At 46.8% G+C, this 20,447-nt stretch overlaps 1 protein-coding gene across 1 annotated transcript in view; it reads right to left on the bottom strand.

Annotated features, from left to right (window-relative positions):
- Nucleotides 1–20,447, bottom strand: part of LOC146797983 (transmembrane protein 87B-like) — a 416,123-nt gene that overhangs the window by 218,419 nt on the left and 177,257 nt on the right. The window contains exon 9 of the mRNA XM_085625212.1: nucleotides 14,675–14,771. Coding sequence (XP_085481338.1) covers nucleotides 14,675–14,771 — 97 coding nt within the window. The remainder of the gene's footprint in view (nucleotides 1–14,674; nucleotides 14,772–20,447) is intronic.

Raw genomic sequence — 20,447 nt, 5'->3', positions numbered from 1 at the left:
GAGTTGCAGGGACTCCATTTCCCAGGAGTCCCTGCCTGGCCAACCTGCCACACCTGGCCCGCTCTCCCAGTGTGATTAAAGCTCTTCTGTTCCTTTCCCCGGCGGGAAACCTTTTGAACGGACCTCGCCTGGTGGTTGTTCCCATCGGACCCTTCCGCAGCTCTGTAAGCTGTAAGCTGTACTGTAAGCTGCGCTACATCTCGCCGGACCCGCTGCACGGGTCCCGCTTCGAGGAGGAGACCAGTGGGTGCCCCGGACTTCGTGCTGGCACCTGGAGGACTGCTGGGGCGTGCTGAGGGACACTAGCAGGGCTGCGAACAGAGTTGCAGGGACTCCATTTCCCAGGAGTCCCTGCCTGGCCAACCTGCCACACCTGGCCCGCACTCCCAGTGTGATTAAAGCTCTTCTGTTCCGTTCCCCGGCGGGAAACCTTTTGAACGGTCCTCGCCTGGTGGTTGTTCCCATCGGACCCTTCTGCAGCTCTGTAAGCTGCGCTACATCTCGCCGGACCCGCTGCGCGGGTCCCGCTTCGAGGAGGAGACCAGTGGGTGCCCCGGACTTCGTGCTGACACCTGGAGAACTGCTGGGGCGTGCTGAGGGACACTAGCAGGGCTGCGAGCAGAGTTGCAGGGACTCCATTTGCCAGGAGTCCCAGCCTGGCCAACCTGCCACACCTGGCCCGCTCTACCTGCTTGTCACGCCCCTGTGTGTATTTAGCAGTAATAGCCTGCCGCTGCACGGGAGCGTCCCGGGAGAGGACCGGGACAAGGGCGGGACGTCTATGGCCGTCCGTGGTCGGTCGTGGTTGGGTTGGGCCACCCCCCCTGCTCTTTTATATTTTTTGGTCATATCGTTGTGTCAACATCAACCTGTTGTGGTAACCATGCCTTTATGTTCTGGAAAGGAACGCACTGTACAGCTGCAGACTACCAAGGGGGTAGTCTCTGGCCCCTTAGACGCCTTTATCACCAGGGCTACAGGTATTCTTGAAAAAGAGATAGCCATGGTCGAAAAACGGCTTTCATTAGATCTGGTTAGCGGGAAACGCTCTTCATTAGGAAAATTGGCCACAATACCCAGCCCTGATGCACTGGCCCCGAGTACGAGCAACCACTTGGTCGAAGCCGCGGTGGATGTGCACCGTGAGGTGGAGGGGGATGGTCTATCTTTGACTTCTTCAGAGAGTGATTCAAACCCTGACGACATACAAGGTAGTGGGGATGAGGGCAGTGTGCTCCTGGCCAGTCAATCTCAGTCGGACTCATCCATGGATGAGGACTCTCTGAGAAATGTACCCCGCAAAAGGAAAAGATGCAAGGGCCACCAGAGGGGGGGGGGTGTTACTACGATCCAAAGACCCAATGCTCCAGCTCAGCCCACCATCATAATCCCCGAAGTCACCCCCACCTCACACCCTGTCTTGGTTTTAAATGATCCCCTGTGCCCTCCCCATATCCCCTTTGGGTCCTCGGACCCATGTCCTACCTGTTATAGTAGTGATGATAGCCTGCTGGCCAAAATGGAAGCTGTGTTTAATACTCTTTTACTTCCCGTACTTGAAAGAACACGTTTGATGACCTTAAAATTGGACGCACTTGAGACTCTTGTAAACACCAATACTGGCTTTTTAAAAAAGATAGTTAACCCTCAAAATGCCCTGGGGAATCCTAGTTCTTCGAGTAATTCTAAAGGCCAGAGAAATGTAACCATAGGTAAACTTCCATCCTCAGCATCTGCTAGACCAGTATCCACTAAGCCTGATCTTAACAAAAACAATGGCTCAGTGGCAGGGGGGAGCTCTGGGAATAATGATTGTATGCCTGTACCAGCCACTTTGCTACAGGTGCCAAAGAAGGCTTCTTTTAAATTTAACCAACAATGCCAGCCGAACATCCCAACACCTCCTGTGGCTACTCGGGTACAAGATAATGCGAGTGGTGTTCCGAGTACATCATCACAGCCCAAAATAAGTAATGGAGTAAAGGGGAGCAGATCCATCAACCCCCCTATTCCCCTTGTGAAAGCAAATAAACGGCCACCCCCCCTGTACAGACCTACCTTCAGAAGCCACCCCATACACGATAGTTCTAACAGGTGTTGCCCCACTTAGGGAGGGTTCAAATGAATCACATGGGGACCTCAGAAACAAAGTTGTATTCTGGCTAAATAAAAACCGCCCTCTTCCCCCCTCCTCCTCGACTGAAATATTGTTTGTGAGAAGAGTTGAATGGGTGGGCCACTGTACCAAGGACCTAGAGGGGGACTGCATCATTATATCCTTTAAGGATCCCTGGGTGGTAGATTTCCTGCGTAGGGAAGCAAGGTTTGGGAGGTTGGGTGATGTGCAGACCCTGGGCCTTGTATAGTTTTATCCCAAACGATTCTGCGTGTTCCCCTCTAGTCATACCTTCCCTAGAAGACCTGTTAGGAGATATGTTGCTGATAGAACACCTTACATCCCGCAGTACCCTTTATTGTCTAATCGCTACGAACCCCTCTCTGGCCTGGAGTGTATCGATTGACTTCACCCGGTAGCTGGCAGCGGGAGTGTTCTGGGTAACCAAGTGGGTGGGGCTGACAGAGTCTGTACTAAGGTATCTATCCAGGGGGGTGTCATCATGGAGAAGGAGAAGGTGGTGGACTCTGCATATCATCATCAAGATGACAACATGGTGGAGGGTTCCCAATTTAATATAGTCTCATCTTTGGGAGTGGATCATTGTAGCATGCATAGCACAACAACACCCAGTCAGGTCGTGACACTCAAATTAGCATCATGGAATGTAGCAGGGTTGAAGGGGCGTATGGCTTCAGAGGACTGGCTGGATTTTATTGATACTTTTGATATCCTACTGTTCCAGGAGAGCTGGGTCCCTGATCCAATTCATAGGGCCGGGTTCCTAAATTTTTTTCAACCAGCAATAAGGGGCAATAAAGGTTGAGCATCGGGGGGGTTAGTGATCTGGGTTAAACAGTCCATTGGCTACCGACCAATGGAAATTGTTCTGGATAGCCCGGACCTCTTGGGAATTAGATTAAGCAAGGACAACTGCGAGGACATTGTAGTCATTAACATCTATGCACGTGGTCAACCTGGAGGGCGCTGTCCTAGTATCCTAGATGTGTTAGACTCTTACCTTGAAGGGATAGGGAGAGACAAGTTACTCGTCCTAGCAGGGGACCTCAACTGCACCTTTGAGACTCTTTATAATGCGGGGGAGGACCTGGGGTTTGAGGAGGACACTGTCTGGAATATCCCGATGCTGTCTTTGAATAATATTAAAAGAGGCTCTGAGGCAGCTTTACACTGGATGGGGTTGTGTCTGGACTGGGGTTTGAGGGCAACCAATGGTCGTACGGCCTCTGATAAGGATGGAAAACCCCCTTTTGACAATGGGGTGAGGAAAAGTAGGATAGATTGCATCTTGTTAAAAATTGAATATTGGTCACTCTTGGATGATATGGAAGTTGTGTCTCGTCCTGAAAGTGACCACAACCCTTTGTCATTAAGCATGAGACTCCCAGGTGGATTTGGCAGGTCTATAACTGCTGTTCATCTAACAGGTGATGCTATCTTGACAAACGATAGAAGAAGGCTCAGATGGTCCAGGGTGGTGGAGGACCCGACCCTTTTAGATAGCATAATAAAGGTAGTCTCGTCGACTTTGAGCGACATTTTGATTCTTGCCCCCACCATGGATGTTAGTGATCAGATTTGTGATCTTCACGAACTGTGCTTTGCTAATCTTAAGGCCCTCTTAACCCTTCCACCCACACAAGGCAAAGTAAAGGCATATGGATCCCGTGAGAAATGGTACAATAAAAACTGCAGGGAGGCACATAGTCGTTTAGTCAAAGCAGTGAAATCTAGGATTTCCAGCGATATAAAAGAGGCACGTTCAATGTACAAAACAATTCAGTGGGAAGCGAAAAAGGAGTGGGATGACCTACATTGGTCTGACCTATTGGACGCCTGTACTTCTGGCAACCAGATCAAGTTCTGGGAAATCGTTAAGTGGGGCAGAAACCTCGATTCCCAAACTCCAGTTAATCATGTGTCTGCAGAAGCATGGGTTGATTTCTATTCTGGCCAGTTTATGGATCCTGATTTAGAAATCGACATTGAACTAACCAAGCAGGAAATTACCCTTACTCCTAACCAAGAATTAAACTTCACGCCACTGGAAACTGAGTCTGCGCTCCGCCTGGTCCAAAGGGGGAAGGTACCAGGGATGGACTCCATCCCGGCTGATTTATTCAAAATCAATCCCCAACTCTGAGTTCCTTATATAACTGCGGTAGCGAATGCTATTGCCAAGGGGGCCCGGATCCCCGTGTCCTGGAAGGGGGCGGAGATTATCCCCATTTTTAAAAAAGGGGACCGTTCCGTCCCGGGAAACTACCGTCCCATAAGTTTAATTGATTCACTTCAAAAGGTCATCGCAAGGATGGTCCTTGCCAGAGTTCAGGGGTGGATGGAGTTGGAGGGTATCCTGTCCCCCCTACAGGCCGGTTTCAGATCAGGTACCAGCACCATTGACCAGGTCTTCAGATTTTGTCTGATCTACTGGAAGGTGGTGCTGTTGGGCGGCGGGTCCATCTACGCAGCCTTTATAGATCTGAAATCGGCCTTCGATCTTGTGCCAAGGGCTAAACTCTGGACCGTTCTTAGAAATTTTGGACTGCCTTTAGAATTATTGGACATGATTGTAAGATTACATGAGGGAAATTTTGCTAGGGTGAGGTGGGGAGGCCAAGGGCAGGTGACGGATTGCTTCCTCGTAACACGTGGCGTCCGTCAGGGTTGCGTTCTGGCACCTACACTCTTTTTGTTGTTCATTGACCAGGTGGTCAAGTTCTTTGCTAAGACCCCCACTGACGCACCCTCTTTGGGTGGGACCAAGTTCCCTATGCTCATTTTTGCCGATGACACCTTACTTCTCTCAAAGACTCGTAGTGGTCTGCAAATCGCATTGACCCGATTTGAGGAGTTTTGTAATGTCAACGATTTAAAAATCAATGTGAGCAAAACTAAATTTATGGTTCTAACTAAAAGTCGCCCCATTAGGAGCTCAGTGAGCATGAATGGAGTCGGTTTGGAACAAGTTGAGGTTATGACCTATTTAGGAGTAACCTTGGACTACCGTCTCCGCTGGAAACCACAGGTTGACCCATTACACCTAAAATGTGCTCGCCTTACTGGTTGTCTTCTGCAGGAGCAAAAAAGGTCCTTAACTAAACGTGTCAAACCCGCACTTAAGATCTATGCTACCAAGGTAAGCTCCGCGATATTGTACGGGGCAGACCTCTGGGGGCATATGGACCTATCAACCCTGGTGAAAGTTCAAAATAAATTCTTGCGGAAACTGGTAGGACTCCCCCAATCAGCTCCAATCAAACCACTATGTCTGGATATGGGCTGCAACCCAATTAACGAAATGGCTCGATACAGGCTAGTAGCCCTGTGGAGACGTATCTGGACTTCCCCAGACTTAAGCCTCTTTGCTAGGGAACTTGAGGAAGTAAGATCTATTTGGGGGTCTAGTAGTATACCCTGGTTTCGTGAAGTGAAATTGATCTTGGATGACATGGGTCTTAATCAGCTGTGGGTTTCCCCGGGTTCAACCACCTTTCCTTCAAAACAGGAATTTAAAGCACTTTACTGGGCTTTTGTTCGCCAAGCATTAGTTATCGCCTCAGATTCTACTAGCTTAACAGGAAGGTTTTTGTCCCATAAATTGGACCCTTTCCTGGAGAATTACTGGGACGTTATAACTAAGACACTTGACAAAAAGCTCTACCACCAGTTCCGAGTAGGGTCTCTGCCCTTAAGATCCTTCACCAAGAACTGGTCTAACCGAGCGAGTGATTTCTGCCCCTGGTGCATTGGTCACAAGGAGAGTGTTGGGTATCTCCTATTTGCATGTCCAGCTTATTATGCTCCAAGAAGCAAATGGATTTGGCCCATTTGCCGCCATCTTAAAGTCAGAGGGAGTGCTGAGGCTATATGGGTGCTTCGTACCAATACCTCCGAGGTGGTAGTTGTGGGCGTAGCCAAATTCCTGGGGTGGGCATGGGTGATTAGAGCAAGATATCTGCAGGCACCTTGATCTTGCTCTTGTTTTTTAACTTCTCAACGGGTTTTTTCATGTATTAGGTCTTTATTATACTGTTTAATTCTATTTTTAACGTTGAAATGTTTTTTGAAATTTTTGAAATTGTAATTGTGATGGTTTTAAATTAACTATCTTATGTATGGCTAATTTCTATTGCTCAAAATCAAAGGGAATGGATCACTTGTAACTGAAAAAAGGGGTTCTGAAACGTTCTATCCGTCAGTACCTTAGGTAGGTGTTTTGAGAACCCTCAATCACGTATTATTGGTGGTATGGCGGTTTATCTTGATTCTCCGCCTTGTTTATACGTGTCAGCATTTTCATTGGGTCTCTTTTTTGTATAATGCTTCCTCCACCTGGAGGGAACCACTGATTTTTCAGTAGTGATCAGAAATGGTCGTGCAAAGGTGTTATTGCGACGTTAAAAATGTCTTTCTCACACTGCCCCAAAATTGATATTTATTCTGTCCGGTGTGTGAGGAGACTTCTAAAAAAGTGAGAAAAGTCGTGCAGTAGGTCAAATTATGTAGCCATTGCACTTGTTAGTGTCCAGATCAAAAAAAGGTCGACATGTTTCTGCCCTTCCAGTGCCCCAGAAGGGGGTCGTTGGGCTTTCTTCAGGACCTAGTGGTTGTGAGAACTGGTTGTACCCAGTTCTGAAGGAGGGTTTACAGGGTTACTTCGTAAACACGAGGTCTAAAAGTACCTCAAGGTTAATGTTACCTTGTTGCAGTACCGGGCTCAGGCTGCTGCGTTGCCGCCGTGAGCGCGTAGCCTCTTCCGTGCGCTGTGCACAACTTGTGCTGACGCTGACCACACGAGCCCCGGAGGTGTTGAGGGTAAAAAAAGAAAGCTCAATGGATTGGTTGAGGTGGAATTGCGCTATGAGACTACCTTAGGGAGAAATCTGGGGTTGGTGCGGAGGACAACCCTATCTCTGTGTATCTGGAAGAAAGGTTCTTCCAAGTTTAGTGCCTGAAGCTCACCGACATGCCTGAGTGAAGTAATGGTGACCAGAAATGCTACCTTCGAAGAGAGAAACTGGAGGGGGAAGTGGTAGAGGGGTTCGAACGAAGAGCCCATGAGTCTTGTCATTACAATGTTGAGGTACCATGTCTGAGCTTGTGAGACCAGAGGATTAATGACTATTTTGAGATCATCCATAAAAGCTTTAATGACTGGAATTCTGAAGAGGGGAAACGTGTTGTCTGTTCTCAATGTAGGCGGCTATAGCAGCTAGGTGCAGTTGTATGGATGTGAAAGCTAAACCCCAAGTTTGTAAGTGAAGTAGGTAGCAGGCATTATCTTTCACTTTGACTGCTATGGGGTCAATGTGTTTTGAATTACACTAGAAGACAAACTCCTTCCACTTGGCAGCGTAACACGCACGAGAAGTAGGTCTGCGTGTTTCTTTAACAATGCTCATACACCGAGGTGGAAGATTAAGGTACCCAAATTCTAAGACTTCAGAAGCCAGATCACAAGATTGAAATAACTAGGGTCTGGGTCCCTGATTGGCCCATGGTTTGGCATGAAAAGGCCCGACCTGTTAGGGAGCCTCTTTTGCGGAACCACGGAGAGTTCAAGGATCGTGGTGAACCATGGTTGGTGTGCCCATGTGGGAGCCAACAGGATGAGGGTGAGGGACAGCTGCCAAAGCCTAAGAACCACAAATGGAAGTAGTGATAGGAAAGAAATCGTAAGCAAATTTCCCTGACAAACTCACTCACCTCGACTGTGGGTGTGGGCACCTAGAGGCGAGGTTTGGGTATTTGGCGCTTTCTGCCGTGGCGAAGAGGTCTATCTCTGGGAGTCCCCAGTACAGTACAGAAGGAGAACTTACGGGTGGAGTTCCTACTCGTGGACTTGTTGCCGCATTCTGCTGAGGAGATCAGAAAGTCATAGTCCACTCGCAGAAGGTACTTCACTAGCAGATGGATCTTGTGCCGGAGAGTCCACTGCAAATTGCTCTTGCCTAGGTGTAAGAGCTATGGAGCTCTGGTGTCCCCTTGCATTTGAAGATAATACATGGCTGTTATGTTGCCAGTCTTGATGAGGACTGCTTTGGCAATCAAGTGGGGAAGGAAAGCTTTCAATGCAAGGAGAACAGCTAGTAGTTTCAAGTAATTGATGTGGAGACCCTGTTATCTGGGTTCCCACTGGCCTTGAACAGTCAGATCCTGTAAGTGCGTACACCAACCCATAAGGGAAGAGTCCATTGAAATGGTCCTCTGTGGAACTGGGTCGAGAAAAGGCCACCTCTGCAACAAGCTGTTGGGTGTTCCGCCATTGCAGAGAGTTTCAAGTGGGACGGCTGATCAACACTAGATCCTCTCAATGACCCTCCACTTGGGAGCACTGGTGCGCCAACACTCCTGCAATGGACGCTTGTGTATCCTGGCATGGGTTTATTTATTTATTTGAAAAGTTTTATAAAGCGCGAACATAACCCATACGGGTATCAAGTTTATTTATTTGCATAGTTCGTTAAAACCACTGCAATACAAAAATATTTCATTTCAAGACAATCTATACATATAAAACTCCATACTTCTAAAAACATTAAAATTCTTTTTTAAAACTGTGCTATAATTGTCAAGTTTTTAGACACATTGTATCTAGCTGTGCACATCTCATTTATTCTCCACGGTATCTGATGTAAGTCTGTATATTCCTTTATATACCAAAAGTTTATACATACAAAATGAGGTGCTTATGGCTCGGGAATAGGGCTCATTGGTGCTAGACATCGAGCTCCTCCTGTTCCTGCATATTTACCGCGTGACTGGGTTGGGTATGCGCTTTAGTTATTATCAATAACTAGGTTTCCGACATTTTCTTTTCACATATCTTCAAGAACTTTACCAAGGAAGAGTTCAGTTGAGGGTCGCTGGGTGTTTAACATGCCAGAACAGCCTGCCTACTAGTTCGAACCCCTCGCTGGTTAAATTTAACTTTCAGCAGTTGTTTCCGTTCTTGTAAAAGTTCTTTGCAGGAGCATAGTAGATGCAGCAGATCTTCTGGTGCTGAACCACATAAGCGGCACCTAGGGTCCACCTTCTCCTTTAGCCAGGATGGAAGATGCTGTATGCAGGGTAGCAGACCAAATCCATGCTTCATAAAACTAATTTTTGTATGCTCGGCATAACCCAAATTGAAGTACTTTAGAGCAACTGGTTCGCAGTAGGTATTCAGAGTCATCCATCCGTGAGACCTTTCTGAGAATGAGGCTTTATCCTCCAGCCACGAAAGATGTTTTGACTGTTTTCCAAACCAGTTTCTTAAGCACAATGGTATTTGTAGGTGTTTCCCAGAGCTGGTTCAATCCCAATTTGAGGAAGCCGTTTTTAAGATATCTCGCTGCGGGTGAAGCGGTGTGACATTCTATCTCTTTCCATAGTTGTTCATTTAACGTTTCCGGAGAGGCTTTCTGTATTTTATCCCAGGCTATGATGTATGCCCCATGTCTCGCAACAGATTGCTTCTGTATGCCAAACTCAAGTCTGATTTGCGAGGGTGAAGTATATTTAGGTAGCCCAAATATGACCCTATACGTAGTTGATACTGTGGAGTCAAGTAGTTTGGCATCTCTTCCTTTCTGCGCCTCACTGCCATAAGTAATTGTTGGCAGTAGCTTTGCAAGAACCACCTGCACTATAGGCAGAATCGATGGACCGTTTAGTTTAGAGTTCAAAGCTTTTAAAGAAGTTGCCAGGGCAATGCCTTTATGCCTGATGCTGTTCCTCTGTGCAAGAAATTGACCACCTTTGTCTATCTTTACGCTCAGATATTTATATTCCAAAGTGTCCTCAATTCGGTATCTCCCCAGAACCATGCTGCAAGTTTTTCCCTATTTTTACTGACTGTAATGGTTCTTGTTTTGTCAAGATTTATCGTTCGACCATTTTCTTTGGAATAGTCCTGTGTAGCTTTTATAAGATGTTGAAGGCCAACTTTCGGTTGGCTGATCAGGACTATATCGTTCGCATATAGGAGACATGGCAATAAGATGTCTCCCAGTTTTGGAGCGTGTGAGTTACAGGCATTTAGTAAAGGGTATCAGAGCGCTGTACAAAGGAGCGTGAGTGAAATGAGGTAAAAGCATAAGTACAACAACAAAATGGAACATATGAAGTACCTGAAGAATAACAAGGTAATAAGGGAGCACGTGGAAAACAAAATAATAAAGGTGATACAAGGTAATCATCCGATCTAGCAATAAATCAAAAGGATACATGAGGAGAAACCTAACACACTTTGAACAAAAGGTATAAATGACTGTCAAAAAGGAGATGGAAGTAAATTAAGATGGCATCAGGGCTATTGCTATTGATGGTCATTCAGGAGTAGCCATTTGACATGTTTTTTTTAATAAGGGAGTCGATGGGTTGGATCTGATCTCGGGAGGAAGAGTGTTCCAAATTCTTGGAGCAAGACCAGAGAAAGCACAATTGTATGTTCTTTTCTTTTTGAATTTGGGAGGTTTCAATAGAAGGGTATTGGAGCTTCTTAAGTTCCGACTTGAGTCAGATAGCTCAAGTCATTTTTGCCAGGGAAGCGGGAGTGTTGTAATGAATAGCTTTGTGCATCAGTCAAGCTATCTTGAAACAGATCCTTACTTCGATGGACAGCCAGTTTAGTTGAATTAGGTCTGGTGTGATGTGGTCATGTTTTCTGGAGCCTGTGATGAGTCTGGCCGAAGAGTTCAGGGTGGCTCTAAGCAGAGCCAATCTAGCTTTAGGTAGCCCAGATAGGATCAAAAAATCATATTCCAAACGTGAGATAACTAGGGATTGGACTGCTGACTGGATGTCCTCAGGAGGTAAAAATGGCTTGATTTTTCGTAGAGTGTTGAGCTGATGATTGGCTCCCCTAATAGTAGCACTGATGTGATCTTGCATATTTAGGTGTTCGTCCAGGGTTGAACCTAAAGATCTAGCAGAGTCAACAACATGAGGGGTGCAGTTAAGCGCAGGAAGTTGTTTTAGCCAGTCTTGTGTAGGAGCAGAGTTGCTGGGGGCAATCAGAACGAATTCTGTCGTAAGGGTATTTAACAACAGATGATTATGAGTTAGCCATTGTTGAGTTTTTAGGAGGGCACCATCTACAGTTTTTATGTTATCTGGAGAGGAGTTCTTCAAATACAGTTGAGTGTCATCAGCATACATATGGTATTGAATGTTAGATCGATTCAGAATATCGGAGAGAGGTTCCATGAAAAGGTTGAAAAGCGTGGGCGAAACTGCAGAGCCTTGAGGTACTCCAATAGTGACCAGGGTACTAGTTGCAAGGGATTGGTTAACTTTGATTCTTTGGGTACGGTTATGTAAGAAGGAGGCAAACCAATTTAAGACAGGGCCCGATAACCCCATCCTATATTGAAGAAGAGCAATCAGGTTTTCATGTTTGATGGTGTAAAATGCTGAGGACAAGTCAAGAAGGATCAGAAGCCAAGTAACATTTTGGTCAAGAGATCTCAAGGCATCATCAACAATGTGAGTTAGTGCTGTTTCAGTACTGTGCCCCGCTCGTAAACCGGACTGGTAGAGGTCAAGGAGCTGAAATTTCTCTATACGATTGCAGAGCTGTGTGTGAACGCACTTCTCAAGCAATGTAGCTAAAGTCATGATGCTGGTGATCGGACGGAAATTGCTAGGATCAGCTAAGTTGGCATTGGGCTTCTGCGGGATGGGAGTGACTTGCCCCATTCCATGCACGAGAGATTCATGAATGATCCAAGACCAAAGTGGAAGAATGACTGAATTGAGATCTTTGAAAAACTTAGCGGGTAGAGGATCGCTGAAGTTACATTTTTCTTGCCTTTTCGGAGAAGTGTGCTGAGAAGTCCTCCTCACTGGGGCAGGAGGTCATGGCAATACCGGAGACCATCATACAGAGGACGTGCATCATGGCGGCATGGTTGAAAGATAGGGATTTGTGCCTGGAAGGACAGTATCCTGGCAGCATTTGGATAAACCATGCCATCTTCTGAGCGGAGGACTGCACTCAGCTAGAGCTGCATCCGGAGGGGTTGGAGGTTTATTGTGAGCTGAGTGTCGTGACAATTTTGACGGATGGCACTCGATTACCAGTGAACACATGAACATACTGTCTGCGCAGATTAGCAGAAACCACCACAAGACACTTGGTGAACAGCCTAGGTGCTTTGGTGACCCCAAAAGTGGGCACTTTGAACTGGTGAGGCTTTCCGCTGAATACAAACCTGAGATACTGTCTATGTGCCAGGTGGATAGGTACATAGAAATGCGCGTCCATCAGGTCGAGAATGGCAATGAAGTCGCCTTGTTGTAGCTGTGGGATGACATCCTGAAAAGTAACCACGTGGAAGTGCTCTGAAAAAATCTGTTTGTTTAGGGGCCTGAGGTCCAGAATTGGTCAAAGAGAACCGGCTTTTTTGGGAATGAGAAAGTCCAGAGACTGTACTTCCGTGCCCTGCTGATGGTGGGAGATGGGTTCTATCTCCCCTTTGAGAAGGCACGCTTGGAACTCTTCCCTGAGTAGCCTTTGATGTTGATGTGAACTCACAACAATAACCATATTGAATAATATCTAACACTCACTGGTCCCAAGGGATTGTTCTGCCAAGCGGGAAAGAACCTGTGAAGGTGCCACACGAAAGGCGTTTTATGATTGGGGGGGGGGGGGGGAGGGGGGTGGTGGTAAATCAGGGCTTTGTGGTGGTGGCAGCTCCTTTGTAGAGGCCACCTTTACCTCTGCCTTTCAAGAAGTTACCTCTGTAGGACCTTCTAGCATAGCCTCTGGGAGATGACAGTTGGGCATGTGGCCATTGGTACGAGGTGGAGGTCTCAGGGGAGGCGATCTAAGCCTCTCCAGTAGGGCTTTCAGAGAAAGAAGCCACATGAGGTAGGTGTTTGAAGGGCACCGATTGCTTTTGTGGTCTTTATTTGTCTTAAAGTATTTTTCAACATCTGGTCCACCTGCAGTCCGTACAGGTGTTGGCCACTGAGGGCAAGTTGAGCAAGTTTTGCTGGGCTTCCAGCTTGAAGCCGAGACATGGAGGTTGGCATGCCTGCTCAGAAGGTCATTGGAGTTGACACCCCCCTTGCAGCAGTGTCTGCAGCATCTAGTGTGCAGCGGATGGTGATGTTGGAGATAAGCTTTCCTCACAGACGATCTCATAACCCCTTTTCCTTTGCTCCTCTGAGAAATGTTGGAGGTGCTCCTCCGTTTCATCCCAATGAGCTCAGTGATACCTAGAGAGTAGCCCAACGGAATTGGTAATCTGCCAATGGTTGGCTGATTGAGGAGCTACCCTCTTACCTGCAGCATTTATTGCTTTAATCTTTTTATCTGGTGGAAGGGCATCATCAGTAGTCTGCGAGTTAGCCCGCTTACGGGCTGTAGTGACCATTAAAGTCAGGTGGAAGCTGGCCAAAAATGTACAGAGGGTCAGTAAGGCAAGCTTTGTATTTTATGTCCACCATAGGTGTGATGACTCTGGCGCGGATGGGATTGTGAAAGATGTCCGGGGTGTAATAGAGCATGCCTTTAAACATGGGGAGGTACTGAGCCAAGTGGTGGGTGGAGGACAGCGTCTCGAAAAGGAAGTCTGTTGACTGGGCGTGAGTGTTTGATTGGTTCTGATGCTCCGTCCATCACCAACCCCTTTTGTACTGCTTTGTTCGCCATAAGTTGGCAGGGTATGCTCAGACGTGAGTCCCTTGCTCACTTTGCCACTGGATTCAAGCAAGCCTGGCTGAAGACGGCTGAAATGCCAGAAACCGGTCCTAGGAAGCTTGTTTCCGGTCCAGGGAAGGCATGGCTTGGCAGTTCGGGCTGGACTGTTCCAATGAGGCACAGGGTCAGACTGATTTGCATATGGCCATGTCTGAACTGGGGTGGCAGAGTGGGCTAAAGAACAGTGATGGATCAAACCCAGATCTGTTGACTGGGTGTGAGTGTTTGATTGGTTCTGATGCTCCGTCCATCACCAACCCCTTTTGTACCTCATAACTACTTCATGGCAAACACCACACTGTACTAGAAAGTACGCTCACCCGATGTAAAAATGTTGTTGAAATAAAAGTGGGCCTACATTTAATTTTGCGAAGGATCCGGCAGGGCTTATCATGGCTCCCTACGCCAGTGTCGCCCAAGACACCACTTCATTGTGAACTTGGAAATATTGATGACAAACAGATTAGGACAACTACATCAATTATAAGCAATCTAACAGTTGAATAGGCCACAGGCAAATCAGCTACAAGAAACTCTTACTCTGGCACCTATATTGCCTCACTTCATGTATTACTGTTAAAAAAACAATAAATACAGTTTGTAGTCACACGTCTTGAAAAATGTCTTTCTAGCCTGACTAGTTGAGTGTTGTGTGACATTTGTTATTGTCACTGCTACCTAACAGTATTTAATATACTTCATGGTAAACACCACCCTGTACCAGGAAGTACGCTCACCGTGATGTAATAATGTTGTTTAAATAAAAGTGGTAAATGTAAGGTAAAACAGCAAACCCTATAACATCACTGACATCTCAGCATTTGAATATCCTCACATACAAGTAGCTTGCCAGATCTTGGGATCAGAATCTGGATTGCTGATCTTCACGATGAAGATGAACTGCCCTTCATCCCACGTCTGTACCACAGTGAAATCCTGCATGTGAAAGAAACAGTGAGGCATGGTAAGGGTCTGTTTTTAAGATCATTATACAAGTTACACACACACACAACTACTCTATGAGCACCAGGAAGTGAGCAAAAGGTAAAAGACCTTTAAGCACAAACAACTAAAATGCGAAGCACCGTCTACAAATAATGAGCTGCGCACTGTCAATCAATTCTCATGATACCACACTTAGCTCAGTACTGTCCACTACCAAATGCGACTTACATTCTACTGAACTACACCACAACTAACTCAAAATTAAAAATAGTAGTCAATGTAGTTTGAAACTACACACAATACAAAACTAACCCAATATCTGCACAGTTGTGCACAAACCTAGTCCATACAACAATAAATCCAAGGAGCATTTTGCAGTATCACATTCAATTCACATAATAAAAATACTCCAGTGCTGTGTAGTACCATGTACATTACACAAATCATCAACAAACTTTATTACGGTCACACAGATCCTAAAAAGTATACAGCACAGATTGCTTGTCCTTTAAAATAGATAGGTCAACAATACAATTAAAAGGTATTTGGTTAAAAAGAAAATCCATAGAAACATTTATATAAATTCAGAATAAAAAGGGCCCCCAAAAATTGGAAAAAGTGCCACGTGCAGAAGCAGCCAAATGTAAAATAAAAAGTATGGTGCTAAGATCTCATATTTACACAGCCATTAGTGGACAATTACATAAGATTCAGGTCTAGCATCACTTTTCAAGACAAGGTGTCTCCCATACATATTTTCAAAGTCACACAGGGTGTCTATTATCGCTTTGGTGTGCATAGTGTTCAACTTACCCAGTGCTGTGTATGACCCTTTCCAACTTGTCTTTAATAGTGTCCAGTTGTTTAAAATCTTACTTTTAACATAGTTGGCAGGAATATTGCTTAGTCAACTGTATCATTTTCAAGGGTTACTGATATGGCACTATTCAGGTTTTTATCCTATCCAGCTACCCAATCCTACTGCTAAAGAGTGCTCTGACTCTCCACGCCCCATGTGCCATGAGGGAATATGCAAAGGTTCTGTCACTGGCCCCCTTCTATCTTCACAACTAACATCATCGATAACCGATCACTCAGTTTCTCCTACCGCCTTTTTGCTCATTACATCAGAAACTCCCTCAGATGTTCCCAGTCCTTTTGACAGACTGTGTCTCTGCAAACAAAAAATGGATGGTCCTGAACTGCCTAAAGCTCACTCCTGTTACGAAACTATTTCTGGTGGTCCTGGAGTATTGAGAAAGGCTAGGGAATATCTTGCATGGGCACTGCTGTCTACCATCAATGTCCCAAAGCCACAAAAACATTGCATTCTAACAGGATAATAATGGCACACTTGTTGACACCGTTGATTTTCTCATAGCAGACCGTAAGATCGGTTAGTGCTTAATCTAGGAAGTGCCAGGGGTTGGAAGTAAAAGGTTGTCTGCCTATGTTAATTGATTTGAAGCTTACAGTGTTGCAGATTGGGAATCGCATACCGGCTATTGTGGGGTTCAGCACATCACAAGATGATTTTGTTCAAAGAGTATTTCTTTCGGTTTTGAGTATCCAGCAAATTCCATTCTATTCTATAGGTCCTGTATAGGGCGTAGCTACCCGGATGCCTCCAAGCGCTAGAACATTCAGAGAGGAGCTAAGAGGTCGTGTTGGCCACCTCTTGTCAGGGCCAGTTGTTATATAGACACGTTTTCAAGGTCTTACGAAATGAAAATTCGTTGGAGAGCAAACTTAGTTTCAAAAGAAGAGTGTTTGAAAGTTTGGAAAACCAATCAGAGAAAGAACAGCCACCCCAACCGGATCTACTAAACTTGGGAACCTGCAGTAGATGTGCCGAAGCAGATCTCAGTAGCCTTCAAGGAGAATGGGAGATGGCTAGTGATCTTAAGACAGGACCTTTCTTGTGAAGCAATCTGTGCAGGAAGCAGAGAGTCTTGAACTGAACTCTCTGCACAATTGAAAGCCAGTGAAAGTCCCCCAGGGCTCTTTTTACAGATTGATGCCTCAGACATTCAAAAGAAGCTGAGCAGCGGCATTCTGCGTGATTTGCAATCTCTTTATGACGCAACTAGGCGAACCTATATAGAGGACATTACCATAGTCGAGGCGTGAGATGATGAGCCTGGAAATTAAGCTTTGCGCTAGGAAAGAAGGCAGACATAACTCATTCTCAGGATGCCAAAGCAAGTGGCTGGGAGCTTCCTTGCCTGGCAGTCCATAGTGAGATTGGCATCTAGCCACATTCCAAGGCTCTTGATCCCATCCTTAGGACTGGGGAGACTCAACAGAATATCTGGCACAAAGGTTAGGGACCGTTTAGTAAAACTGTTGCCCAGTATCATCACTTCTGTCTTTTCTTCATTAAGCTGCAACTTAGAGTTTGCCATCCATTTGGCCACCTCCTGAAAGCAAGGGGCCAAACTGAAATGGCATCGGCATAAGAGACCAGTAACAACCCAAAAGAGTGAACAATCTCTGCCAGAGGCCACAGATACAGGTCAAAAAGAGTGGGGCTGAGGGAAGACCCCTGAGGTACCCCGCAAGGAAGAGGAAAGTTGTCAGAGTACCAGGAGTGATCAAGCACTTGGAAAGTTCTGCCCATCAGAAAGGAGGAGAGCCAGGTCACAGCGCGGCCGCAGATATCCACTCCAGACATTCTATGCATAGGTGTGGAATGGTCAACCATATCGAAGGCAGCGCTCAGATCCAAGAAAATGATGGCCACTGAACCCCCTTTGTCCAGAAAGGCTCTAAGTTCCTCGACCACAGCCAGCAGAGCTGTTTCTGTGTTGTGCTGTGCTCTAAAGTCCAGTGAGTGCAGGAGGTCCGCTGTAGTCTCGAGGTGGGAGACGACTGCATGGGACGCGCCAGTCTTCAACAGCCAGTCAACAAGATAGGGGAAGACTGGAACCCCTGATCTCTGCAGATAAGCTGCAACCACAGCCACCACCTTGGTGAACACACGAGGGGTGCAGGTAAGGCCATAAGGGAGCACAGCAAACATAGTGCTCCTCACCTACCATGAACCGCAGGCAGGACTGGAATGTGAAAGTATGTGTCCTGCAAAGCCAACGCTGCTATCTAGTCTCCCAGGTTGAGGGCACACAGAGTTTGAGTGAGCATGAGCATTTGAATTTCTCCTTTTTCAGGAAGAAACTGAGTGCGCAGGTCTATTATAGGACAAAGGCCTCTATCCTTCTTGAACACCAGAAACTACTTCTGATGTTGGCACCCTCTCTAAAGCTCCTAGGCCAAGAGAGCCATCACTTCCAGGCGGAGTAAGAAGACCTGGTCCTCTCCATCAACCCGTCGTAAGTTAGTGGCACAGGCGGAGCTGTAGCCACGAGGGGGAGGGAGCAGCCCCTTCGGACAATCTGGAAAACCCAGAGGTCTGACGTTATTGACCTCCAGTGGTGCAGGGGATGGAGTATCCTGCCTCCCAATGGTTGCATGTGATCGTCAGAGGGAAAACTAAAGGGGCTTGGAAGTTCCGGCTGCCGGAAGGGCGGTGGACTGGGCAGATCTCTGGGTGCCTGACCCATGGTGTCTGTAGGTACAGCGTCCTCGGCCACACAGATGCTGGAAACCTTAGGGCCATGGTGGCTGGGCGGATAAGAACATGGCTGGTAGCCTATTCCGTAGACACAAAAGAGAGTAAGGTGGACAGGGTTGTCTGGGGGCCATTGAAAAGCCCAAGGAATTGGCTGTACCTCCACTGTCCTTGAAGCGTTCCAGTGCTGAATCCGCCTTGTCCCCAGAGAGATGGGAGCCATCAAAGGACATGTCCATAAGCAAAGCCGGGACATCCCAGGAAAAGCCAATTGTTCTTAGCCCGGCTTGGCACGGCAAGGCCACTGACTAAGAACCTGCTTAGCCCAGTGAGTAGATTGCAAGCTTAACTTAGCTGCATCTTTCCAGTCTGCCATAACTTGGGAGAGTATTGCCCGGGCCTCCTCCAGGACCATGGCAGCACCTGTACAACACAATCCCTTGGTGCATGGGAGTAATGGGCCAAAATGCACAGTGTTCACTGACTGCAGTGCCTGGCTGGTGGATGAAAAGTTTTTCTTGCCTAAAGTGTCCAACGTCTTGGATTCCCTATTCGGTGGGGTGGTAGGGTATGCAACTAGGATTGCACTGGAGATGGAGGCATGGACCACAAAGCTCTCTGGGGTGGGGTACTGCATGAGGAAATTGGGGTCGCCTGGGACAGGGCGATGGCAGCGGGAAATTGTCCTCCTCGCAGGAGCTCCTGTGCAGGGTTTCGACTAGGTCCCAAGCACAACTTCCATAAAGGCTTCATTAAAAGGAAGAAGCGGTTATGAGGGGGTTTAATCCCAGCTGAAGCACCTATGTCAAGACATTAGTCCTGACTGCCACTGGAGGCAGGCTAAGGACCTCAGCAACCCATCTCACCACTATAGCAAAAAATGCTTCTTCCTCGTTATTCATGGTAGGAGGAGAAACCATTTTTTTTTGTGTAAAATATGTTTATTGATTAACATCTTATATCACTCATAAACAGTTCAATCAGGAGCCTCCGCTCACGTAAATCATTCCTAATACACAATACTCCTTACACGATCGTATCTTTTCTTTAACCGATGGTTTACAAGCGAAAGTACTCACACTCACTGGAAACCCTTGCGGTGAACCACACACAATTCTCACCATCGTATTTCCTTAACAAGGTATATTGTGGCAAGATTAATAACAGCAAATACATTCGGAAGCTCCGGATCATAATAAAGAAAATGAGCACAAAAACCTAAAACCTATAACATGCTACAACCCCTCCTCCCTCCCACCACCCCCATGGCAGTATCTGGAGGTGTGTCCGGTCCACTGGTGTCGGTCATGTTCTCACACCAGCCCATGTTGCGGTCTATGGACTGGTATTCTTCAGGGTCCACTGTTCCCACCCAACCCTTCCCAAGTCCTCGCCAGTAGGAGTCAGGCTCCGATCTGCAGGGGAAAGATCCAGTTGGCGCCAGAATCAGACAATGCCCCTCCCGCTCCATGTCGGAGCCGAGGATGAGAATGGGGACAGGGCTGCCGGAGGGTGTCATAGGCGACGGGAAATTTGACATTGGGACCAGCATTGGGGAATGTTGAGGTAGTACAATCTGCATCGATCCAGATCTATTCGAGGGACCTGACTGGTGCCAGGGGCGGACCCGCCGGCAGGGAACCAGTTCCTCCTGAACCCACGGGGCCCTGACATACGCCAGCAGGAACGGGCAGACCAAATAGTAGATGCATGGCCTCATATATATCAAAAATTTGGGCGGGGTCGCTCTGGCTCCCGGAAACTTGGTGAGGTGCAGAGCCAGCCCAGGCTCAACCGCGGAGCCAGGCCTTGAATGCCGAGGACGCCACACGGAGCCGTATGACACCATATACCAGTGTGCAGGGGTACTGCTTACAAAAAAACATCAGGATCCAGCCTAACGCCTGGGGATAATTCTAAGGTAAAGAATCTGCGGCTAGAAGTATCTATCAGATATAGGCAAACTCACTTTCGTGTGTCACACTATCAGTTTACTGAAGCTCCAGTACATTAATTTCAAATAACATAACTGAAAAGAATATATTGGTAATGACAGTCTAGAACCCCTGATTTCCCCGCCTTTTGAAAGCTTCCTCCTA

This window comes from Triturus cristatus, chromosome 9, assembly GCF_964204655.1.
Source record: "Triturus cristatus chromosome 9, aTriCri1.1, whole genome shotgun sequence".
Taxonomy (NCBI): Eukaryota; Metazoa; Chordata; class Amphibia; order Caudata; family Salamandridae; genus Triturus; species Triturus cristatus.
The sequence above is the reverse complement of the archived record's forward strand: the minus strand, read 5'-3'. Positions and strand labels throughout refer to the sequence as shown.